The 26,988-nt window shown below is 39.6% G+C and overlaps 1 protein-coding gene across 2 annotated transcripts in view; it reads left to right on the top strand.

The window, feature by feature from the left end:
• Positions 1-6,905: 6,905 nt before the first annotated feature.
• The window catches only part of RTN1 (reticulon 1), a 246,872-nt gene continuing 226,789 nt past the window's right edge, over positions 6,906-26,988 (top strand). Inside the window, exon 1 of one of the 2 annotated variants that reach the window (XM_027111396.1) lies at positions 6,906-7,373. In XM_027111396.1, coding sequence (XP_026967197.1) covers positions 7,133-7,373 — 241 coding nt within the window. In that variant the 5' untranslated portion in view covers positions 6,906-7,132. Of the gene's footprint in view, positions 7,383-26,988 lie in introns of both variants that reach the window. The other variant, XM_027111397.1, reaches the window with a different exon arrangement.

The raw sequence follows: 26,988 nt of genomic DNA, 5'->3' as shown, positions 1-26,988 counted from the left end.
GTTTATGTTCTCTATTTTGCTTATTTAATCAAGTGAAACAAGTATTTCTCTTTACTGACTATGTGTAGATATCCTGCACCATCTTCATGTTAAGGACTTCTGTTTGGAACTTTCTACTATCATCAGGACCTTCACGTAGGTTATTTTTCCGGTTATGATAGGCTTATCTTGATTTATCACTGCTTTACATCTGTAACCAAATAGGGATCAGTGAGATAAATGACCAACAACGGGACAGTTCATAAGGCATACAAGCCACAGAGTTTGTGTAGTCCTATCTGCTCTGTGACACCAGTGGTCAAACTTATATTATGGTGTACATGGAATTAAAAATACAGCCTGGCTCTGAGCCCTTTTACCTCAGTATTCCCCTTAATTCCCTTGGCATTCTCATATAAACTTAAGCTTCTGCCAAGTTCTCTTTTAGGTCCCCACTTATAGTGGATTTCCTGCTTAGTCCCTAAATTTTTTGGGTTTTTTTTTTTTTTAGTCCCTAAATTTGATGAAAAGGCATCCTGATGGATAAAGAGCTGCAAGAAAGAAAAGAAAGAAAACATTTTCTCCTCAGACCAGGCTAACCCCAAAGAAACCCCTGGGACCTAGGATTTTCTAACATATTTTTCAGGCCCAAAGATGAAGGTATGTCATCTGACAAGACTACAGACTCTTGGAAGATGGTATGACCCTCTTCACCAAGAGAGGTTGGGATCATATTAATAAGGCCAGAACCCCTTAAATTGGAACTAACCCCGTAATGTATGAGTCAACCACTAATCTGGGGTTGCAGTGATTACAGTCTAAAGTTAGAAGAAAACTGGTTTTTGGCTAATGCTCATACTGAGCTGTCCAGGGTTCTGACTTTGGCATGGGACATTCCAATCCTTGGGCTTGATGCTGGTGATTTTGCTTTAAATTCTGAGTACTTTGGATGTAGTTTGTGATCACTAATCTTGACTACCTCTGTAGTTTACCTTGAGCTCTATTGAGCTAGGCTATTGTTAATGACATACTGTGTACAAACTGTAAAATTGATTATACTGTGTCAGGACTTTTAAGTTGGAGAGCATGAGGTATAGAATCAAAAGACTTAGACTTTAATAACAGCTGCATTAGCCATGTGATTTTGAAGAAGTCTCTGAAGATTTTTCAGAACCTTGGTTTTCTCATCATCCTTGAAAATAAAATGTGAAAAATATCTGTAACATAAATGACAAAAATATAATACAAAGAGCATTTAAAAATATATGAGAAAAAAACTTGGAAAAGTAAACATGGGACACAAAAGGCAATTTACAAAATAAGAAAGACAAATTGCCTACAAGATATGTAAAACTTAACTCAAAATGGATCAAACAACAAATTTTAAGACCTGGAACTATAAAATTCTTAGAAAAAAACATAGCTGTAAATCTTTTGACCTTGGATTAGGCAACTGTTTCTTAGATATGACACCAAAATCACAAGTGACAAAAGATAAAATAGATGAATTGAACTTCATAAAAATTAAACAATTTTGTCCTGCAATGGACACCATCAAGAAAGTAAAAAGACAATCCACAGAATGAAAGAAAAATATTTGCAAATCATATATGTGATAAAGGGCTTGTATCCAGAATATTTAAAGAAATTTTACAACTCAATATTAAAAGAAAAATAACCCAGTTTAAAAATGGGCATAGGATCTGAATAGACATTTCTCCAAAGAAGATATACAAATGGCCAATAAGCACATGAAAAAGATGCTGAACACCATTAGCTATCAGGGAAATGCAAATCAAAACCACAATGTGATTCTACTTCACACCCTCTAGGATGGCTGTAATGAAAAGACAGATAATAACAAGCATCGGCAAGGATGTGGAGAAGTTGAAGTCCTCATAAACTGCTGATGAGATTTTTAAATGGGCCAGTTGATTTGGAAAACAGTATGACAGTTCCTCAAGTAATTAAACACAGAGTTCCCATATGACCCAGCAGTTCTAATGCTAGGTATATACCCAAGATAAAAGAAAAATTACTCCAAAAAACTTATACACAAACATTTATAGCAGCATCATTTATAATAATCAAAAGGTGGAAACAACCTAAATGTCTATAAACTGATGAATGGATGAACAAATTGTGTTATATCTATACAATGGAGTATTATTCATCAATAAAAAGAATGGAGTACTGATACATGCTATAATGCAGATGGACATTGAAAATCTTACGCTAAGGGAAAGGAGCCAATCACAAAAGTGCACATATGGTATGATTCCATTCATATGAAGTATCCACAACAGGCAAATTTATGGAGTCAGAAAATAGATTAGTGATTGCCAAGGACTGGATATGAGGTGGTAGGGATGGAGAGTGACTGCTAATGTGTATGAGGTTTCTTTTTGGAGTGATGAAAATGTTTTAAAGTTGATTGTGTTGATGATTGCACAACCATGTGAAGATAGTGAAAATCATTGAATTATATACTTTAAATTATACTGTATGCAAATTATATCTCAATAAAGCTGTTATTTTAAAAAAGAAATACAAATTATCAAGAAGCACATGAAAAAACTCCAGATTCATTGGTCATTAAATAAATAAAAAATTAATAATTACAGTGTTACCATTTTTCTTATCAAATTTTGGAAATTAAAATCATGTATATGTGCATGTATTAAATGAGATCTGTTTGTAAACTTCAAAGAACCTATTTAAAGAAAATTTTACCTTTATCATGTGTATATTTCAGTTTTCTTGTCAAGCTCAGAATTTTTAAAAGAGGCTTTGTGAATCCAAAGCATGGAGAATTCAAGTTTCAGATCTCCTAATTCATGTTTTTGCCCAAATAAAAAAGTCTTTGTAGTTTTACTCAGATGTGCAAATTAAACAAGAAAAACGAAACTGGGTTCAATGAAAAGTGATCAACTCTCTTCTTTCCACCCCTACTGGAGTGGGAAGCATCTATGTTTTATGCATTAGAAGCATCTATGTTTTATCCCCGTGGATGGCAGATTAAGTAACAGCAGCCACTCCCTATGGACAGAAGGAGCCTGGTGTGTTCCAAATGTGCTGTGTGACATTTGTGAATGATGTAGTGGTCTCCTGGAGAAAACACAGCTGTCTCGGGCACCAGCCTGTAGCCTCTATAAATTAGTTTCAATCTAAACATTCTTTCACTGCAATAGGAATTGGAGAACTCTTCCTGATCAATTTCAAGAGCTTCTACATATTGTGGAAGGGTGAAAACCATGTTGCAAAATGAGCTGGTTGCTCCATAGACAAATTAAGTCCTGAACCAACCTTGCACATAATGATTTCAGAGAAATCTGAGGCTCCAGCGTGAATCTCATCTTGAGTCAAACACTTATCTTACCAAGTCGATGGGAGTGTTTCCACAGTTGCAGTCTCTCTTAAAAAGGTTCAAAAGTAGAGCCTTGGCTTGGATGCTAAAAGTTTTTAAATAAACCAGAGAAGGCAAATACTTGGCATGTGCTGCCACACCCCCTTCACTTGCCTGAATGTAGCTATTTCTTACCTTTCTAGACGCTCTTTTTTTACTGACTCTGGATGTGATCTAAGACTCTTTCTCAACACAGTGCCCCAAGCATTCATTATTAATCTATCAATGAGCTCTATTTGCCATTCCTGTTATAGGAATGGCAAGTTGAAATATGTATACACGCCTATGTGTGTTTTACACAACTACTTAGAAGAACCTTTGAAGTATATTTATCTTTATGTAAGGTTTGCCTTTCAGAATATAGAAACTACTAGTAGAAACAGATCAATAGCCACTCAATATCATTCCTTATCTAATTTGCTTTGAATGCCTGAAATGGTCACTGTTGACTCTCTGTTCTTTACAAATAGAAATACGCAGGCAGAGTGCTAACCATTATAAGCCATTTTCTGGAAGTAATTTGACATGTGCAATTAAATCTTAATAACATGCGTTACCTACGTCAACTCATTTAGTGCTCCCCCAAATCCTTTAAAGAAGGTGCTATTAAAATATCCAGATTACAAATGAGGAAATTTAGGCACAGAATGGTTAAATAACTTTCACATTGAGGCTGGAAAGGACTTCATCTTGGTTAAAGTGTTACTTGTGGTACTCTTTCTCCATGTCCCCACACTTCTTCCCCCATGATATAAGCTTTGATCTAAGTTAAGAAGCTAGTGTTAAATAAATGCTCCATACCAGATTCCTTCTTTTGAAAAAGTGAACAAAACTTTTCTTCTAAAAAACAATAGCTTAAGACAAAACCTGACAGTTCTTTTGTCTCAACTATCCTTGCTATGACTCCTTTAAAAGTGCCAACCCCATTTTTCTTTGTCACAAAAGCATTTTAGCACAACTCATAACTTAGAGCAACTCTGCAAGCCCTGGAATCCCATTGTTAACTGTGTGTTATGCCCATACATCGTCCTATTAGTCAAGGTTTGTCAGTTCACAGGGGTGCAAATGTAAAATAAATGATAGTGATAGACATTGGTAATTTCAAACCATAGCATAAAGTTGAAAATTCCTTCAACCAAATAGATAATTATTTGTCCACATCCAGTAGTAGAGCCTAATAAAGATAGTTGTGAAAATTGCTAAAACTAAACAGTGTGAACACCTCTTTAAAGCAGAGCAAAATAGAATAATTTATCAAAGTGGAATTTCAGTTAAATGGGAAATGGAAATGAAAATTTTCAATCAAAATGGAAAATTTCAATTTTCTCTAACAAGTAAAATCTAAATATACTTTAACTGGCTATTTCTTTCACACATTCTCAATCAGAGTATCGATCAGTATCTGATGAACCATGAAAAAGAACTGGAACCATATCCCAAAACTCCTTATCATTTTAGGTGTAAGGAAGTCGTGAGGCTTGCATAGTTACTCCAGTTTTTTTAAATGATGAATTTCATCAGTGTTTCTCAGAGAAACAAAATAACATACTCCATATATTTCTGTATGTAATTCCCTTACCATAACAATTCTCAAATATTCAGTACCCATCGATAAGCACTCAGTTTTATATCATTAGTTTTCTATATTCTTGGCATGTTGTCAATAATGAAACTGTGAGAAATTTCCATCTGGTATTTCTGATATTCTAAACAATGGATTTTAAAAAACTCAGAAATGCCCCTGATTATATGAAAGGATTAAGCTTAATGGAAAGAGAGCAGTGTAATAGCTTTTCACCTTAAAGATTTCTTAAACAGGCTCATTTTTCCCATGGAAAGATTTTGAAAACCATGATGGTTCAGGGTAACCAATAATTGTTAATGTTAAAGGGGGTAACTTAAAAACAGCTTTAGGGCTTCCCTGGTGGTGCAGTGGTTGAGAGTCTGCCTGCCGATGCAGGGGACATGGGTTCGTGCCCCGGTCGGGGAAGATCCCACATGCTGCAGAGCGGCTGGGCTCGTGAGCCATGGCCGCTGAGCCTGCGCGTCCAGAGCCTGTGCTCTGCTATGGGAGAGGCCACAACAGTGAGAGGCCCGCGTACCGCAAAAAAAAAAAAAAGCTTTATTCAGGTATAATTGGCATACACTAAGTTGCACATATTTACAGTAAGTGATCTGATGAATTTTGACATATGTATACCCCTGTGAAGCTATCACCACAATCAAGCCAATGAAAATGTCCATCATAATTTTTGAAGATATCAATAATGTAAAATTTTGGTGATCATCATATCCCCAGGGGTATCTGGCCCTAGTAGGCCATATTTCTTGTCTATCGAGTGAACACATTTTCTCTAATTTATTGTCACTGAACAGAACAAAAAGTTGGGCAGAATTCAGGCTTTTAACTTTCAGCATTTTTGAGGAGCATCTGCATGGTACTGAAGTTGGCCTTTGAATATATAAATTGACAGGTATGAAATCCTCAGCATGTCTGTGGTGGCTTAGCAATCCCACAAAGCCTCACAGTAGCTTGCCTGATGCCCCACCTTCTCTAGAGAAGGAGCAGTGGATGGGCTTATTCCTCCACCCTGTGTGTTATTTTTTTTTCCAACCACATCATTTCATAGACAATTTAGGAACCAATAAAGCATAAGTCTTGTTTGAAAAGATGTATCTAAATATAGGAATAATACATTATAAGCCAAGTCATTTCCCTCCTCTGAGTTGCTGTTTATCTGTCAAATATCTTCCATTTTATCAGAGAGAGCTGTAAAGGAAAATGGGTGGGTGGGGAAGCAGCAGCAAGCTTTCTGGAATGTCCAGCTTCTCAAATAAAATAGACTGCACAGACAGCTTATAATTTGTATGGCTTTAGCTCAGGGTTTCTGAAAGGAAACATAAGTTGTTTTTGTCCTGCCTATTGCTGTCTTATTCACCCTCAGTGCTGGTAGGAATGAAGTCTGGTAAGCTTTATTCGGAGGATCTCCTGATAGCTCTTTCCTGTACTCCACTATTTTAGGTTCTGTTTTGGAAACAGTTTATGGATGCAGCATTTAACCTCGGGGTTGCAGATTCCCTCGTCTCCATCTGTCAACAACCATCTTCACCCCTCCCCGCGAAGACAAGTCCCCTCCACAGATGATACTGGTCACCCTCAGAACTGTGGCCTTGAGGGCTCCAGCTTCCTTTCTTTGCCTCGGGTCCCAGGACACCAGTCCAGGTTTAACTTTATGAGTTGGGAGGGCAGCTTGCCTAATCAGTCACTCTTCAGCTGGGGGCTGTTTCTACCTGCTCATCCTCTCTGATTCTCCCCCAAATGAGAGGAAGATTCAAGTGGATGTGGCACATTCCCTAATCTAGGCCTGCAGACCGGTGGCTGACGTGTGCAAAGGAAGACTCGGACCAAACAGGCCTTTTTCACCTGCGTAATGACAGGCTTGGGAGTAGCAAGGCAGCAGCGGTGGCGGCGCCGGCAATAGGAGGAGGAGCGCAGGCAGCGGCCGGGGCGGGGCCGGGAGGAAGTGGAGGGGGAGGAGGAGGAGCTGAAACGCGGAAAGCGGCAGGCGGCAGCTCGGCCGGAGTTGCAGCAGCTGCGGCGGTGGCGGCGCTGACACCGCAACCTCCCCAAACCCTGAGTCCCGGCGGGGGCAGCAGCAGGGAGCGCCTGCCCGCCCTCCCGCCCGCCCAGTCACTGCACCTCGGCCCCGCCAAGCAGCAGTCGCTGCGTCCGGGGAACTGCCAGCTATGGCCGCGCCGCCCGATCCCAAAGAAGAGCTGCTGCCGCTGGCCAGCCCCGGGTCCCAGTGGTTCGGGGACCGGAGCGAGGGGGAGGAAGAAGCGGTGACGCCGAAAGGGGCCAAGCCCGAGCCGCAGGTGGGGGAGCCCGGCCCTCGGCTGGGCTCCGAGGCCCGAGAAGCTGCGCCGCGGGGACTGGACTCGGGCCCCGCCCGGCCGCCGCCCGTTGCCATGGAAACTGCATCCACAGGTAAGGCGGGCGGGTGCCGCTGTCCCGCAAATGGCGTCGGGGACTCGGGTCCCCCAGCCGGTCCCCTTCTCTGCAGCTCGCCTATGCACCTACCTCGCGCTCTCTATCTTGAGCACCAACCTTAACTCCCCTTCGCCACAGGCGACTGTAAATATTAGCGGACTGGTAGGGACAGAAAATTTATTTTTCCAAAGGCTCGGAAGAAAACAAAATACTATTGATCCTTTTATTTCATTATCATTTTTCCGGCTTTCAAAGTTGTTCTCAGAGGCAAACCGCAGCATCCTGGCTGCCGCCGCGCCTGTATACAAGTTTTTTCCTTCTTGGAAGGGGCAGGGGGGCCGTAGGGCCCGTTTGGCCAGTTGGGATGATATTCTGAGGCGTGTTTGTGCGCCCGGCGCGCGCCAGCGACAGGGGACGCTGACAACAAAGCGACGGGAGGGCCTGCTGCCCCTAGACTCTGCTCGATCCAGGGCAGAGATGTGACTTTAACTCTCCCTTCCCTCCAAGAATTTCCACACCCTACTCCTAGCCCCTTTCCCTTCACCTCCTCTATCTCCCCCTCCCCCCGCACACTAAACCAAAACGCCACGGTGTGTCTAATTCCAGAGGGACAGCGTTGCCAGAAGGTTGGGAGTTGTGGCGGCTCCCGCCCAGAACCCTTCTTTCCCAGCTGCCCGGATGCTCCCATCTCGAAGGGAGCAGTGAAACTTGCAACCCTTTAGAGCGGCCGCTGGCTGAGGTGTTAGAGGGCTTGAGTGGCGGTGAGTGTTCAGGCACAGTTTACCATCAGTCTGAACCTGCCTGGTCCTTTGGAAATTGTCCTGGATTCGCCCTCCTTTCGCCTGACTTCCCCTTCCGAACTGGAGCACGTTGGTGCTCAGCGGGGACCAGGGATCCTGAAGCATTCTGTCCGAAGGATGCCTGAGGCGAGCTTTGGGGAGGGGCTGCCGGCTTGGGTAGGTCTGTGTTTCCAGGGAGTGGGGTAGAGGGTGCTGTGTGTGTTGTTCCCGGAGAAAGCTTTGCCGTGGTGGAATGAGAGTTGTGTAGTTTTGGAAATGCAGCTCTTGAAGGCCGGGTGCCGGGTGATTCTGCAGGAGGGGAAGGGGGGCGGGACTGGCATGCTTGTTCATGGCAGCTGATTTAGGGGAACCCCTTTCTTAAACCATTGCCTCTCTTAAGGGTCGTGTGGAGTGTCTTAGGTAGTCTTAATTCTTCTCTAGTACAAACGATTTGAGCTGAGGAAAGGAGGTTTAGGGAACGTGTCAAATAAAACATTATGAAGGGAAGAAAAAAAGTAAAGAAAGAAAAAAGAGAGAAAGGAAAAGGAAAGAAAGACTCAAAAGCAGAAAACCCCATTTGTCATATATTAGTTATTATATGGAGGAGGGGAGGATTTAAGACTAAGAGAGATCTCAACTTCTTCATCTAAATGGAGAGAAAACAAAACTTTTTATAATTGCAAAAGAAGATGGCAGAAGCTAATAGACAAAGGAAGGTACACATTTCATTGGTTTACCATTACCATTCTTCGTTGAGAGTAGCTCATAGTACAGAACCTTTATCCACTGTCATCAAAGTAAATCATTTATAAACATTGCCCACCTCCCATTGGTGTCCCCAAGGTTAGGTGAACTAGGGAGAGGAAGCTAAGCGCCCCCTGTTCAGTAACATACTATCCACTAAAATGGTTGCTATGCACAAAATGCCTAGAACAACTGTGACAAAGTAGGCATTTGCAATTTTTAATATTATTATAGAAATATTTTACTTTGTTGAATATATTAGGGGTTTCCTATCCTAGGCAACAAATACACTAATAAAATCGAACATGATGCTAACTTTGGATGGGAGGAGAATGAAGGGAGGCAGAAGGAGCACATAGTTTGCATATTTATATAGAAATTTTTAAGTTTATTATTGCTGCTTGAAGGAATTTCTCATATAGTTGTTGGTTATTTAATGTTTTAAGTTTGTATATTTCTTTTTTAGTAGACTGTATGGGCTGTTATAAGAGTCCCAGATGCCAGAAATGATATCTAAATAAATAACTAGATCTTGAAAAATTCAAATAAAATCTGGGCCAGCTTCCTTATCTGTTGTTTTGGCAGTTCTGTTGCAATAAGCAGAGTCAGCAGGTGCATCCTCAACTTAATCAGGGACAAAATCCAGAGGAAGCCTATTAAGCACATGGCTTTCCTTTTTTTTAAAAGAATGGTACTCTTTGGGACTCAAATCAAACTAAGAAGTAACTTAGACTTTGAGTGTGATGCACTGTAAATAGCTTTTGTTTCTTTCTCAAATGGAATTCTAAAATTTAAGACAGATATTGATGTTTTAAAAACTTTTTTTCTGAAAAACACCACTAATCATGCTATCTGGACAGAAATTCTGTTATTTATTTTTATACATTGATGGTAATTAAAGTTCCTAAAGAAATATTTCCAAAAATATTTCTCAGTGATGTCCTGGAATGAATATATGTTTAAACATCATTAAAGTTGCACTATAAAGCTCTGTCAGTACTGTATTCTTTACCAGTACTCCATCAGTACAGATATTCTCATTGCTTCTGTCCCTTTTGTGGGATGGAAATGTACTTAACAAAAAGTAACACTTTTTTCTAAAGCTACAATTTTTCATGTCTAAAATTGATAATGGGCACGTGATATGATGTCTGTTGCCAAGGGAACATTTAATGCACTGTATGTAGGCTACAACATGTTAGATTGTTAATCATGAAACAGTGCCATCATCGAATAACTTTATACAAAGAACGTGAAGAGGAACATTTTTGTTTTTTCACGATCAGTTATTTTATTCCTGGAAACTATTCAAAAGGAGCATACAAAAACACAAGAATAGAAGAATCATCCTTTGTTTAAAGGAAGAATTTAAAATAGAATATTTGAACAAAATGCAATGGTAAGAATTAACTCATTGGCCACTTTGGAAATTAACTCATTGACTGATTCATGCATAGAAGGCAAAATGAATAAGAGAATGGAGAATGGTCTGGAGAAAGCAGCCCAGTGTGATGATTTGCTTTAGTGATATTGACTTATAGATAATTTGACTTAAATTTCTAGATGATTGCCAAGGGGGAGGGAAGTGAGAGAGGGAGAGAGAGGTATTTTTCCAATTTACTTGGACTACAGTGCTCATAAATTTATATTTTTCAAATGCTGAATGTGATACTCTATTGGAAAAAACTATTCTTAATCTATCATTATTTAAATACCTTTCAGAAATGTTTATATGTCCTGCATTTATTCTGTATAATATAATAAATTGTACCATACACATTACCAGTCATCTTTTAAAATCCATGTAGAGACTGGATTAGCTGTCTTTTCTTGTGGTTGTGCTTGATAGATGTGTACATTTTTTAAAATTTTTGAGTCATTCCCAGCAATCCTCTTCAGAAGGTGTAAATTTCGGTCTTCTGTTTTCTTTCATCTTTTAAGAAAGCTACAGTTCTATTGAAATGGGAAGGAACACTACACTAGCTTTTACAATATTTTACAGAACCTATAAGAAAAATAAGAGTTTCTAATGCAATTTATTTCTCTGGACATAGGCTCTGAATATAATCAATGACACTTCTGGCAGTAACTACAGTACTTATCCTTTCATATTGGGAATTCAAATTAGGTTAAATTAAAATTTAGAAACACATACCCTAAAAATACATTGATAAATAAATTTTATCAGAGCTTTCAGCATAACTTCCTTTTCATGAACTCACTGTTCCAGGAAACCCATCCTACTCATTGTCCCTCAGATACACCATAGACCTACCTGCTCCCATCTCTTCTCTAGGCTGTTCATCTACTGACTCTGAGGGTTTGGAGAAGAGTTGTGGATTATTTTGTTCATTGTACTGTCTATCTTGCATAGCCTGGAAGATAGACAAAATTTCCAAAAAGTTTATGGAAAGTTTTTATTATCTGTAAAGTGAGAGACCATTGAGATTCAATTCAATTTAGTAAACATTTATTGAATGCCCCCTTTGTGTAAGGATCTGTGCTAAACACAGGTTTTGGTTTCCTAGAACATGTGCACCTTTCTGTTTCACATTAGTATTTAGTTAAACAGTTCTTTTATGTCATTTTTTATTTTCCTCATTCCCAAGTCTTTGCTGGAAGATTGTTTAGAAGGGTATTATAATAATCTAACCACATGGGCACACAGGCATGAATTAGTTTTCTGAGGTCGACATAGGATAAATAAATACTAGCATAGCTTGCTCAAAGGGCATAGCTGGGGGAAAACAAAATCTATCTATCTACCTAACTAGCTAATTCTATCTTCCTCATAGAAGTAACTGTGGCTGAATAGTACTCAGAGATCCTTGTATTAGTTAGTAGTGCTTTTATTTTAAAGTTAAAGGAAGTGATCTCAGTGGTGACTAAGGGAGATTTGAAAAAAGGCACTGTAAAATATAGACGGCAGTGAAAATAAAAGACATATTTCAAGAGACTAGTACATCCACACAGGAATGCTTTCCGTGAAAGAATATGGTCAAAAGATGAAAGACAACCAGTTTTATTTGTTTAAATAATATTTGAGGGCAAAAAGAACAATGAGAAGAACATGAGCTAGAGAGGCTCACTGCTTGTGGAAGGTGCTCTAGTGAGAGTAATGAAAAAAAGGAGAGGGAAGAGTTTCTCAGTTCACATTTAACCCGTATTATTTAAAAGGGACAGTGATCATTTTGAAATGTATAGGGATATTGAACCACTATGTTGTGTAACAGGAACTAACACAGTATTGTAGGTCAGTTATACTTCCAAAACAAACAAACTCATAGAAAAAGAGATCAGATTTGTGGTTACCAGAGGTGGGGGAGTGGGTGGAGGGGGAATTGGATGAAGGCAGTCAAAAGGTACAAACTTCCAGATAAGATAAATAAGTACTCAGGATGTAATGTACAACATAATTAATATAATTAACAGTGCTGTATGTTATATATGAAAGTTGTTAAGAGAGTTTGAGTTCTCATCACAAGGAAAACATTTTTTTTCTATTTTTTTAGTCTTACATCTATATGAGATAATGGAACTTCACGAAAGTTGATCATTTAAAAATAAATAATTAAAATGGACAGTGATTCTTAAGCTGGGCAATCTAAAACATATGGAAAGAAAGACTGGAAGCCCAGGATAAGTGAACAGCAAGTAGAATACTGTATCACTGCTCTGATAAGATTGGCTCTTCGGAGCCAACTACTTTATATCTCATGGTATAGAATGAGTGTGGTGAGCAGTTTTGATGTCATTCCTAGTATCTCCTGAGAATAAGACTAATGTTAGAAAAGTTGAAATGGGGAATGATTTTCAGAAAAGGGAAAACAATGGATATTTAAAACTTACAAGTCAATATATTTGTTGCTGAGTGCTGGTAGAATCTAAGAATGCATTATTATGCTGAATATTTATAAACCCTTAGAAAATAATAAACATGTTGATCACCGGCAATTCCCATTGGTTCACTAAAAAAATAATGCCCATAAAACATAATTTTCTCTTTTTCATATTCTGAATCACCAACATATGCACAGCACTTACTATGCACAGGAACTCTAGAAAGTACTCAACTTACATTAGAAAGCACGCTCTTTAATTTTGCAAATGGCACAAAGTTTCAAAAGATGATTGATATGGTAGAGGGTAGCACTCCTATTTAAAATTTTTGATTTTAATGTTAACTCAAAAGCAAATTCTTTTTATTAAAATAATTTTTTACTCTAGTTTAAAAAATTCCTTGTTGGGGTAAGAAGCACATGCACGTGACATTAAAATTTAAAAGCTACAAAAGGGTATACAGAGAAAAGGAAGTATTCACACTCAGTCTTTCAACCAGCCAGCTGTTATCCCTCTTCAGCAGCAACCATTGTTATCAAATTCAGCAATAGAGCATTATTTAATTAATTCATGATTATACTATTATTTATTGAACCCCTGCTCTATGCCAGGCATTGTTCTAAGCACTAAGGGTATGGTACAGAAAAGGACAGATAAAAGTTTATCTCCTATAAATTATATATCCTACTGTGTGTGTGTGTGTGTGTGTGTGTGTGTGTGTGTGTGTGTGTGTGTAGGCAGGGAAGGAGAGAAGACAGAGAGGAGACAAAGAACAAAAAATATATGTCAAGGTATGATAAGTCCTAAGGAGAAAGTTAAAATACAGCAGTAGAGTGAGAGAGAGAGTCAAAAATGTCCTCTTTGATAAGGTGGCATTAAAGCAAAGACTTGAAGAAAGTGACAGAGTAAGTCATGCAGATGCAGAAGATCATTTTAGGCAGAAGGAATAGTCTGTGCAAAGGCCCTGGGTGAAAGTACTCCCTGGAATGGCAGGGAGGTCACTGAAGTGGGGTGAACAAGGTGAAAATGGTAGGAGATGGGCTCAGAGTGTAGGGTGAGGGGTGATGGGCAGATTAGGTCCTATAGGCCATTTTAAGAGTTTTGGATATTACTCTGAGTTTGCTGGGAGCCACTGGAGGGTTTACAGTAGGGGAGGAACATGTTTAGAGTTAAGTTTTAAATTAAGTTTAATGGATCACTCTGTACTGTATTGAGAATCTAAAATAGGGGAGGAGGGGAGGAATATGGAGCAAGAATGACCAACTAGGAAGCTATTGTAATAATGCAAGTAAGAGATGCTAGTGGCTTGCACTGGGGTGATACATTGGAGGAGGTGAAAAGTGCTTGGATTCTAGATATATTCTAAGTGTAAAGCTAACAGTGTATCCCTAATGGGTTTTGTACGGGTGTGAGAGAAAAGAGTTAAGGATGACACCATTTTATGGCCTGAGCAAATGCAAGAATGGAGTTGCTATTAGCTGGGATTGGGAAGACTTTGGGAGGGGCAGGTTTTGGGGAAAAGCCAGGAGTTTGGTTTTGCAAATGCTAACTCTGAAATGCTCATTAGATAGCCAAGCAGTGATGTCAAGCAGGTAGTATAGAGGTCAGGGGTGGGGAATGGTCTGGTCTGGGTATGTAAATTTTGGAGTTGTTGGCATAGAGTTGAGATCACCAAGAGGGAGTGAGTTTTGACAGTGAAGAGGTCAAGGAGTCCTGGGATGCCCAAATACTCAGATTTTCAAGCAAAGGAAACTGAGTAAAAATGGCTTAATGGTGTAGAGGGAGAACTGAAAAAGTGGGATTCCAGAAGGCAGGGAAATGTATTTAAGAGGGATGGAATGAGTGACTCTGTCAGATGCTGCTTGTAGGTTGGGTAAGATGAGGACTGAGAATCAGCCATTGGATTTGACAATGAGGAAGCCATGAATTTGATGAAGCTGTTTTATTGTGAAGTGTTGGGGGAAAACTTTGGTTGGAATGAGTTTTAGGGAAAATGAGAAAGGAGAAGATGAGAGACAATATTATAGATATAACTCTTTTGAAGGAGGAAACTAGAAAAACAGGAACATAACTACCTGGAGGGTTGGGATCAAGAGAAGGGAAAGTTTTATTTAATTATTTTTTTACTATGGGGGATATTAAAGCATATTTGTAAGACGATACAAATGATTTAATAGGGGTGGAAAGATGGATGGTACAGGAGAGGGAGGGGGCATTTCCTGTACTATGTCCCTGAGCAGGTGAGGGGAAATGGATCAGGACACAGTGGAGGGATGATGTTAGATAGACGTAAGGACAGTTCATGGATATAACTGGAGGATGGGGGCACAGGTGCAGGGGTGGGGCTGAGGATAGGTAGAAGTTCAATGAAATAGGAAGAAAGGTCAACAGCAGAGTGAAGCCAAGAGTGGAGTTGGAAGTTTGAGAGGAGGGGAGAAGGTATACAAGTTTTGTGTAGGAGATTGGGAGAGTGAAACGTCTAGGGGAAATGGTAGGAATTCTAAGCATCCCCAGTGCCCACCTGGAGTTGAAGGTCATGAGCTTAAAGCGAGACCAGTTACCATACATGTTGTCTTTTTTTCCCATCAGTGTTGATTTCAAGTAGGTGGACAGTTGGATTGGTTTTTGTTTTTTTCTGGTAAGTATGACAAGATGAGATGGGCAGTGGAGTTAAGGATGTGTGCAAGGCAGTGAGAGTACTGGAGGGTTGTGGAATCTGGGGAGGAGGAAGGAGGACAGAGGGGGATGAAGCACAGTGAAAAGATGATGTGAACAGTGGGTTGTGCGTACCGGCAGGGTTGAAGAAGAGCAGGAGCCGGGGTGCTAGAGTAAAGGGGCTGAAAGGATAAGATTCAAGGTGGAGTGTTTGATATGGAGATTATGGAGGGGGTACAGTTATTGAGGGGATTGGGAGACAGATGTAGTGGAGGACGACAAGGTCATCAGAGGAGTGGCGTCCAGAAGAATGGTAAGGCTGGGAGTGAGATTATTACCTACATGATTTCTGAAATTGCCAAGATTGTAGCACTTGGAGAATACAGTGAACTGTATTTCCTAAAGATAAAGGACACAGTGGCCTGGGCTTCAAAGCTAGGGGATTTTAGAGGGGAGGGAAGAATAGTAGCCTGTAAAATTATGAATTTCTGACTGTAGGTTCTGTAAATTCTATTTAATATGTTCAGAATGTAGGAGACACAACTTAAAATAGTTCATTGTGGGGGATGGGAGCTTTGAGGGTTGTAATTAACTAAATATGAGCTAGTGGTATGGTGAAATTACTAAAATATCTTATGTAATTTTAGGTAGTATTAATAGAAAGTCTTGGGTACACATTATATGAGGTAATAGTTCCCCTAGATTCTGTTCTAGGCAGACAAAATTTGGAATCTTATACTAAATGATGGGTGTCATGGTTTAGAGACACTGTAGTACAGTGAAAGATGACTAGATTGGTGTGGCTTCTAGAAAAACAAAATGCTGTTTGAGAAGTGGTTGAAAAAATTCAGACTTTTTAGCCAGAATGAGAGAATGAAAGGAGATCTGAAAGCAAAATTCAAATACTAGAAGAAATCTTATTAACCAAATGAAGACTTGACCGAGGTGATTTCACAAGGCAAAATTGGGACTGGTGGGTAAATCAGAGAAACACATTTCAACTTAATGAAGGAGAAAGTTCTAATAATTAGAATTGCCCAGAAAAGAGATAGATTGCCTCTCAGTTACTGATACTTAAGCACAAGTGAGGTTGCTGTTTACTGGGGGAAACAGAAAGGAAAGTGTTAAGTTATACCAAGATCTTTATTCCTTCATAAGAGAAAACAATACACCTAACCTTACCTGTGGTTGTTAGAGAAGGCATATTTCTCAAGAGTGAACAGCTCACAAATGAAACCAGAAACAGTACTCATCACAAAAACCACAGTTAACTTCAAATTGGCTCTCTAAAAAATGCACTCTCCACAGAATTGTGGCCATCTTTAAATTCTTCTCTAGTTCTCCATTGTTGAGAAAAACTCTATAATGTAACATACTTGCCTCTTGAGAACTATACAGTTTTATACAATTTGGGGTTATTAACCTAAATGTGAAACATGCTATCTGCAAGCACCTCTTTTATTTATTCTTTTTTCCTGAACTATCTTCTTCATTTTTTTTTTACTACAGACTCTAATTCCATAAATATTTGATATATTCTAAAATGTTTGGGGAATTCATTAACTAATTCCGTATCGCTAAAAGCATCGTATGATACTGTCCTTAGTCCTCTGCCTCACTATCTGCATGTTTATTCCAGATCATTTATTGTAAAATCATGTTTGCTGAGTTGCCTAGTGATTTACATTCTTAGCTGGAACTGTTCTGCATTCTGACTTCCATGTCCAATCCCCAAATGGATTTTTCAATTCATCTACTGCATGAGATTGTTATAAAACCAGTTATAGACCAAATTCTTGCTTCCTGAATGTGGGGAATTTGTTGACTATCTCTCATCCTTAAAAGTACCTAGAATTTTGTTTTATGCATAGCAAGTCTTCATTTTTTAAAAACAAGTCTTGGACAACAGAAAATTGTGTGTATTCAAGTTACTGCTGATCCAGTTGGTGAGCATAAGAATAAAAAGCAGTGTCACATCTCCCTTTGGCATGAATTTTTCAACGGGTCCCGAAATATCAGGCCTTTCAAAATGTGGTCTGTAGATGACCTGCTTCAAGATCCCGTGAGGCGATTCACGGACCTCAGCTCAGGGAAACAAGCCTGCCAAATGCATGTTAAGGCTTTAAGAAGCACTGATTTATTGACTCTCGTCCTTATGCTCAGCTAGGAGCTGTGGGGGATGATGGAACATGAGCCAGGTCCTCTTTCTCCGTTCTTCCAAGCTTACTGTCTAGATGGGAGATGTGACTAACCCACACAAAACAAAGGTAGTTTGTCCAGCCTGGTGCTTGGATGGATGCTACAAGCCATAAGCACTGTACAAATTTCATAATTTTATGGGTTCCAGGGTACCTGGTGTCTTGAAAGAGGTGGAGTGTGACTTACACCTAAAGGATAGGTAGATTAGAAATAAGCAGAAGTGGCAGAAAGGCAGTTTTAGGTGAGGGGAGAGACGTGGGTGATGACATAGAGATGAGCAATGACCAGCGTGTTTTAACCTGCCCATTTGGGTTCAGGGAGACAGATTCTGGGGGGTTTGAAAGCTATTCATGGGACTGCAGACTCCTTTTATATGGATTCTGGGACCTTTGAAGGTTTATACTTGACGGAAGTAATACAGTCAGCCCTCTGTATCCTTGGGTTCCACATCCACCTTCACTGATATGAAGGGTCCACTGTACTATACCATTTTATATAAGGGAATTGAGCATCCATGGGTATTGGTATTTACACGGGGTCCTGGGACCAATTCCCAGTGAATACTGAGGAATGACTGTATACAGCTGTGTTAAGGAAGATTAGTCCAACAGTGGCATAGATGATGAACTCAACGGGGATGATCCTGAAACCTGCACTTTTGCTGAAAGAAGGCTGACTCAATAACGTCAGTTTCAGAGGCTTGATTAAATAAACATGGGAATGAAGAGGAAGGTACCTGGGAAGAAAGAGGAGGAAAGATGAGCACTTCATGGGAACATTCAACAGGACTTTGTGACTGACAGGACACGGGGGATGAGGGGAAGAAAGAATCAACTCTAAGGTTCTGTTCCTATGGCTGGGAGAATGATGGTGCCATAGAGAGATGGGAGGGGGCACTGGTCAGACAGATGAGGATAATGCATTCATTTTTGTCATATGGGGCTCAAAATGAAGAAAAGCATTTGAGTGGAAATCTCCACTTGGCTCTGTATATTAAGGAACGGATTTTGGAGATGAAAACAGGATTGTAGATAAAGGTTTAGAAAATTAGAAAAGGGGACTTCCCTGGTGGTGCAGTGGTTAAGAATCCACCTGTCAATGTAGGGGACATAGGTTCGAGCCCTGGTCTGGGAAGATCACGCATGCCACGTGATTAGGTGCCACAGCTAATCCTGTGCACCACAACTACTGAGCCTGTGCTCTAGAGCCCGCAAACCACAACTGCTGAGCCTGCGTGCCACAACTACTGAAGCCCGCATGCCTAGAGCCTGTGCTCCGCAACAAGAGAAGCCACTGCAATGAGAAGCCCGCGCACTGCAACGAAGAGTAGCCCCTGCTTGCTGCAACTAGAGAAAGCCCGTGCGCAGCAATGAAGACCCAATGCAGCCAAAAATAAATAAAAATTTTCTTAAAAATTAAAAGAAAATTAGAAGAAAAGCCATAGGATAAATTAGTTTTTTGGAAGAGATTATGTAGTATGGGAGGAACAAAGGGCCAAGAACAGAGCAAGTGCTCCTTGTGTCTTACTAGCTGAGTGGCATTAGGCCAGTTATTGAACCTCCCTCAGCCTTAGATTCTGTGTATGTGGCACTAGGTCTTGTAGAGTGCCTGGCAATTAGGTGGTAACTCCCCTCATTATTATAGTATCATGGAAATCAAGATGGCATGGTATAGAATTAGTCTTGACCGAGAAGACAGATTTGTCTAGTCTTGGCTTTGGCACCTAATATCATGTCAATGTGGGCAAATTTGCTTTATGTCTCAGTTTCTTCATATGTAAAATGGGCATGATACCATTGTCCTGGCTACCTTACAGGGCTGTTTTGAGGATAAAATGAGATAACAAGAGGAGGTACATGCAAATTGCAAATTACTCGACATCTGTAAGGAACTACTGATAGGAAGCCTGGTAGCACTGTCAGATGCAGAAGAGAGGTCTAAGAGAATAAAGACTGAGAAAAAACCATGTCTCCTCGGCCCTAGGTGTTTTAATAGAAAATGCTTGCTGTGCTTAGCTGAACCTCAGCCAGATGTTAGTGGAGTGAGCAGGAGAGCGAGGAAGAGGGGCTGGGGAGGAGTTGGTTCTGGCAATCCACATTGGGAGACATTTTGGCTATGAAGAGTGCATTTGGAGTGGCGCCCCACCCCATTCTTCATGTCCTAAAGAGTGAACTGTGGCTGGAGCAGGGCTGAGGCGTGCCCATAGGGGCCAGGTGAGGTCTATTCTTAATCTCTTGCTCAGTGGAAGGGCAGTAAATGTAGAAAGCTGCCCCATGTGTGCATGGTAGTCTGGAAGAGGCTGTCTCCCAGAGAGGCTATCACAGTGAAAGCCAGCCCCTGCACCTTACCCCCACCTCTCCCCCCCAAAGCTTAAATTAATTGGCCCTGTGGGCTTATAGGTACCTACATGCTACTCTTACAGCTCTATAGATTTAAAAGTCTTCCATAAATAGATTAATACTTCTGGAAAGATGGAGTAGACAGCTTTTCCTTATCCCTCTTGCTAAGTACAGCTAAAAATTCTGGACATTATATACAAGATAAGCATAAAAGACTGTGCAGTGAAAGTAGCATACTTGTAAGGCATTAACGTAGATGAAAACCTATCCGAACTAGAGTGAGAGAGAAAAGCTGGGTGAGGGAGACAGTAGCTAAAACTTGGAATGACAGAACTTGAGAATCCAGAGATTTTTCTTGCAGTAGGATTCTCAGACTAACTCTATGAACAGAATAGGAGGGTCACAGTAAAACTGCAACACGTATAAAGAAAAAAATAGAGGCGCTTTATTTAACCATAGTTAACTCTCAGTCAATGGGGCAAGCCAGCTTCCCTCCAGGTGAGGAACTCTTAGTCTTATTAACTCAGGTTGCCCAGAACCAGGAGCTGAGGGTTGTGCTTGGCTCCGGGAGGGTTGACCACATGCAGGGCTGGGCCAAGTCCTGAGGGTACTGAGAGCACCGGAGCATAGATGGTAGCAGAAACCTGGACTCTGGTTGAAAGAACTGAAGATTTACAGCCTGCACAAGAGAAGATAGGATGGGTTATGACAGCCACCTAAAAATACATAAAGAGCTGCCAAGTGGCATAGGGACTGGGTATGTTCTACGTGACTCTGGAGGACGGAACTGTAGTTGATCATGAGTTAAGCCGTGAAATATGAAAATAGCTTGGACTACCTCATATGGTGGTGAGTTTCTTGTTACTGCAGGTATGTAAGCATAGCTGGGTTGGTCGCTTATATGACAGAGGAGACATAATAAAGAGGATACGGTAGGTTAGTAATTCTTTATCTTTTCAGGATCACAGATCCCCACTGGAGAATCTCTGCTCAGGAAAGTGTACTTACAAACACCGTTTTGGACACAAATTCTGGCATTTTTTCGGAGGCCTTTTATGGATGGAGGAATTAAATAACTTTCTGACTCTTAGAGATCAATAATTTCAGATACTGTCATATAAATCACTGTTTATACAGCAGCAATAGTTTCATGGTTTAATAAAATCTCATTGAATCATCCATTTATTTATTCAACAAATATTTATTAAGCACGAACTATGTGTGTGTGCGTTTGCATACACACACACACACACACACACACACAAGGTATGTAGCTGAGTAGGTGATACTTAAATATGTAACCAGAATATAAAAATAAATGCAGTAAAATAACAACATAGTCTATTATGAAGAGTCTAAATTAAGGAAAAGTCTGCATTCCATAAATTCTATTTTGTTAGTTTCAAGAATATGTGGTAACTGAATTTGTGGCTCTCAAAGGATTACTGAGCCATCCTCTTTCCAAACTGGCCCTGGTGAAGTGGGAGAAAGAGTGTGAACTTGGAGACGCCATGCTGGTTTCCCATCTCAGCTCTTCCAATGGCCAGTAGCTAGTCTCAGCCTCTGTGGGAAGGGCTAAATGGTGGGTCTATATGAATCTGTAGTGTCTAGATAACGATGTATCATTTGTCTATTCACTGTTCCTATGTACACTGTACACTTCTGTGTACAGTTTAGTCATTACTAAAGTTTTTAGAACCAGTGGTTACTTTAGGCAACATTCCTTTACTGATTATCAGGAGATGCTTGAGGTTGGAGTAGGGGAAGATATTAATTCTCCCTCTAATAATATCCCCATCAGCCATCTAAAGTCACAATAAATAAACAAACAAATAAATAGATATCCTTTGATGTGAACAATTAATGTTTTCTCAATTTTATGTAAAATATACATGCGATATTTTAAAAAATTTGTACTACTTTTATTATTTACATATGAGCACATCATCAAAGTAAAAAGGTGCTCCCTGTGCAAATCCAGCTTTAAAATACTAATTCAACTGGCTTCTACTCCAACCAGACTGTAGCCCCTAAGCACCATCATATATAGAAATTTTGGAGTTACTACTACTGATCATACTATTAATTTATTTAGCAAACCTTTTATTATAGATAATACAAGGTAAATTAAATTGCAACCCAGCATGTTTGCATTACCAGAATTGAACTTGTGTGAGCTTATTTTTTAAATTGAATCCATGGCATTAGAGAACTGTTTCTATATTATTTTACCATGAGCATGAGAAAGAATAAACACCTAGAAATTGTATAACCTTTTAAAGGCCAAGCAGCTCCTGTTTATAATTTGTATGTTTGCATATCAGAAGTCTCAGAAGAATTGGTTTCATTTCTGTGAATAAAGTGGAGCAATTTAAAAATACATTTTTAAAGAGAGGTAACGTACTTTCTAGAGAAATGAGTCCCAGAAGTATCCTATCTTGAAGGTAAACATGTGTTAGGAGTAGGAACAATTTGCAGTGGCCTGTCAAGGCCGTCTGTGTTACTATTTTTTTTTTTTTAAAGTGTAGTAATCTTCTCTGTGCTCAGTAGTTATCTAACTATTATAATAACTCCCAGGAACATTGGTTCCTAAAAGGAATCTTTATCAATCTGTTAAAAGCAAAAAAAGGTCCGCCATTCTGCCAGATGGGGGACATCAAGGTCAACCTTTAACTGTATCAGTTAACGCATAATGATTATGTTTGCACTGTTGATGGCTCTTGTGAAGATGTCTTTTTGATATTGAATTGATGTTGACATGCTCCACTGTATAATCACATTATTATGAATCTTGTAAAACATAATTTTCAGTTCATAAAAGGAAGGGTCGGTACATCAGTTGATCACAAGAACCTAGAACTTTTTTTTTCTGTGAAGGTCCCTGTCCTTCAAGGAAAAAAAAAAATCAGCAGATGACTGTGGATAAGTAAAATGGGACTTAATTTAGTTGATTTTCTTAGTGAAATGGAAATGGTCAACTTTACAGCCTTGTTTTAAAATTGTAAAAACAATAGTAAAAGAAATGTTTGCAAGAGAAAACATTTATTCATGATCTCACTTTCTTTCTCTTTTTTTAAAATCTCACCCTGTCTTCACAGCTCTTAATGCCAACTTCTTATGGTGATTTGAGGATTCAGTGAGCTAATATTTGTAGTTCTTGACACATAGTAATGACTGTATAAATGTTTGCTATTCTTATTGTTGTTATTAATTCCCTATCAACTTTATTTATTTGCATAATAATCACCAACCTCCCTTAAGAACTTTAGAATGGATGAAACACTGATGTCCTTTATGGAGTGATCCTCACTTTACAAATGTGAGCCACATCTCTGGCTCCCGAGTCTCATGGTCTCTCTATTGTACCACAGTGCCTTTCTGCCTTTGAAATATAATGTAAGGAAAAATAACACTGTCTTACAAGACAACAAAGCCAGGACCTGGAATTCAGCTTTATCTTTCAGAGAGAGAAGACAATAATGGGAGTCTTAGCTGGAGAGACTGGAGAAGAGACAGGAGGAGAGATGAAGGTGGAGAAGAGAGGGGGCAATGGGGCTGGAGAGGGGTGGTGATGGAGGGAGGAAGCTTGACCCCTGGAATGGACACAAATAAACAAAGGGGAGGGGAGTTAAGACACGGAAAGGGAGAGAGTTAGGGAACAGAGAAATACACAGAGGGAGGGAGGCCCTTCGAGGAAGCCAAAAATATATCTGTATTTCTATCTTTATATAAAGGAGTGGATTTGTGAAAAAAAAGGAAAAGAGGAGTAGGTAAGAAAGCTTTCCTAAATTCTAGAATCTGGAGTGAGACCGGGTTCTTGGCTTTACTTCCCTTTGAAATGGTAATTTGCATTCTTACAGTTGCTTAGATCCTTAAACCTCCAGTGACTTTTCTAAATGGGGTGACTCCAGCAGGCCCCTGTGGCTCAAGGGTAGGAGTTGTTCTCAAGGTGTTCTGTACAGGGCTGCCCAGAGCTATCTCACCCCCAGGATGGATGAAATCAGGCCGTGGGCTGAGTCAGGCCTGTGGGCCAAATGTTCCTTCCTCTGTCTGGGGATTTTCCAAAGGACTCACATTAACTTTGTCTAAATGGAGAAGAATTTAGCTCAGTGTTTTCCCTTAGATGTAAGAGGTTTTTTTGTAAACTCTTCCCCTATGTACAATGAGCACTGAGGTTTGCAAATGCAGTGGTCTGGATATCGATATCAAGAAGTTAATTGGTTTTTCTATTACCATGCTCAAGTATAAAAATGTACTCATACCTTGACTGGGGAACAAGGCTAGTTGAGGAAAAGAGAGAAAACAGATAAAAGTGAAGGAAGTTAACATTTATTTAGCACCTAGTGCTAGGCAGACAGGCACTGTGACAAGCACTTTATATACTTTATTAGATTAGTTTAGGATCCAGTGGCCTATTAATAGGTAGCAGAGGACTGTATTGTCATTTAGCTAATCTGAGCAGTGATGACAGATAATTTGCATAATTCTCTTTATTTGCTTCCAGCCAAGACCAAAAACTAGACACAGGTAAGTCTTCTAGTGAGATCCCAGGATGGGGGACCAGATGTTGGGGTTCATGTCCTAGTTGGTAACACATGTGCATTTTCAGGAATGTTTATTTAAACCACAGTCTTCCAGGGGCCTGTTGAAATAGTAAGCTAAGCATTTGGGGTCCTTCCTATCCTTGCGTCAATGATGATTTGCATACATGTACTTGTTTGTGTTCTATCAAGTGCATGAATGTTTCTTCTTGTCTAGTCTGCAAGTCCCTTGAGGCAGGTTTTATGTTTCCAATAGTCTCCATAATCCCTAGCAGAGGGTCAAGTATATCAGTGCCAGAATTTCATTGTTTGATGATTTATTTTATTTTTTCCCTTGATTACATAAAATTCTCTTAATACTATATTGGGATCATAGCACATTTTCATAAGCTTTCAAAGTTCACAGAATCAATGACTACTCATAGACATTAGAAGTAGGATTTGTATCTTTTGTGTATGACTCATGTGACCAATATTTAATCAATTACAGTGTAAATTCTTGCTCCTGTTTCTGTGTTATAAGAATAATCAGCAAAAAATTTTCATATGTCATACCACTTTGAATTTCTTTTAAAAACTCGAGAGTGCTAACTTAAAAAATAAAAACAATTATTGACAGTTATGATTAAAACTATCTGATGATAAATGAATTCTGTTGACATTTTAAAAAATTAATTGGATGGATGTCCTTGATAAGGTTTTCAATTATCCTGAGAATTTACATGATAAAATGCAGTCGTTTGCCTTGAGATTAGTTTGACACAATTGCCATTAACAGCTCCTCCTCTTTTTTTTTTTGCGGTACGCGGGCCTTTCACTGTTGTGGCCTCTTCCGTTGCGGAGCACAAGCTCCGGACGCGCAGGCTCAGTGGCCATGGCCCACGGGCCCAGCCGCTCCGCGGGATGTGGGGCACGAACCCGTGTCCCCTGTATCGGCAGGCGGACTCTCAACCACTGCGCCACCAGGGAAGCCCAACAGCTCCTCCTTCTTAGCACCGGGCAGCTCACCTGGCAGCTCTGCCCCCAAGAAGGGGATGCTGCACTGAGATGCAGACCATTACAAGTTAAATCTTCGTTTTCTTTTAGTAATAGGAATAATAATGGTGCATTCATTTTTCATTAGTTTGTGGAGAGCAAGGCATAACAGTCTTTCCAATTCAATTCTAGCCTCTTAAAGTGTGAGCAGTTACTTGAGGTGAAAGAGGCTCCAATGAAGTGGAACTTAAAAGCAGGTTTGGGCCTGGTGAAAATTTTATTTCAGGAGTTCCCGGGGTAGATGGCCTGGCTAAAAGTCTTCATACGGGATTTGTAAGTGAATTCAGGCACTGAGCCCACTTCTGACTGCTGGGCTGGGTAATCTGTGCCAGCTTCCTTCATCTCTACTTGGCCCTGCCTATATGTATGTTGCTGTCTCTTCATATGGCAGGAAAAGTCTATGGTTCGAGAGTTAGAACTGCTCAAAAGGGAATATAGCATGAAGTAGCGTGTTCCCCATCCCTGGCAGGGTTCAAGTACAAGACTGCATGATCACTTATCGGGGATGTTTAAAATAGGGTTATTTTCAACTAAGTGAGAAGTTGAACTACACTACTTCAAATATTTTTTATATTCCTTTTGTCTCAGGATTCTACGATTTTACAATAAAATCAGGGAATTGTTATATACTTTTGTTATATACTAAGTATATAATTGTTATATACTAAGTCCTGTGAATGACTTTGTAAGACACCTATATTTTGCATGTTGGGGATTTAGACCTTTAGCTAAAACCTTTAGCTAAAACTTTAGACCTTTAGCTAAAACTTTAGCTAAAAACTTGTATGAACCCATATGAGCAAACCAAAACACCAACAATCTAAATTTGCAAGTAATTTTAACAAAAAATACTTTCAGCTTATTATTTTTATGGCATGCTCAGGTAAAATGTTATTGATTAATAAAATGGAAACATTGATTAATCATTACATTCCGTAAAATACTATTGGTAGACAAAAGTATTTATAATGTAGTGTTCACCGGGGACAACAGCAAAGAGATGGGAACTAATTATTCATTATTATACACTTACATGCCAGGTATTATGCTAAGTGCTATGGATAGAGCATTAAAAAACCTCTTTCCTCAAGAAACTTATAGTCTAATGAAACAGTTAAATAGAGCATCAATTATATTTTATTGTGAAATATGATAGAATGATGTACGTGATGCTATGTCAAGCATCTTAATAGAAGGGAAGGTTAGAAGAAGAGTTTTACTGGAAGTGGTTCTGGAACTGAGATTAAAAGGATGAGAAATTAGCAAGATAAGGCCCGGAGAAGACTGTTCAGAGAGAACAGCCCTGCTTAAAGTCACGTTTCTCCCTTCTTTTTCAAAGAGGAATCCTTTGTTCTGAGAGTGCATATGGCTTTCAGAATTGGACAGACTGTGCATCTCAAACAGGTATGCAGACACTTGGCTAAGGATCAAGGGCACTCAGAGCCAGACTAGACAAAGTGAATTTTTTCCAGTAGCAAGC

Source organism: Aethalodelphis obliquidens, unplaced genomic scaffold (genome assembly GCF_003676395.1).
Source record: "Aethalodelphis obliquidens isolate GAN/ISIS:26980383/991018 unplaced genomic scaffold, ASM367639v1 scaffold10, whole genome shotgun sequence".
Classification (NCBI taxonomy): Eukaryota; Metazoa; Chordata; class Mammalia; order Artiodactyla; family Delphinidae; genus Aethalodelphis; species Aethalodelphis obliquidens.
This window is presented reverse-complemented; position numbering and strand designations above follow the sequence as displayed.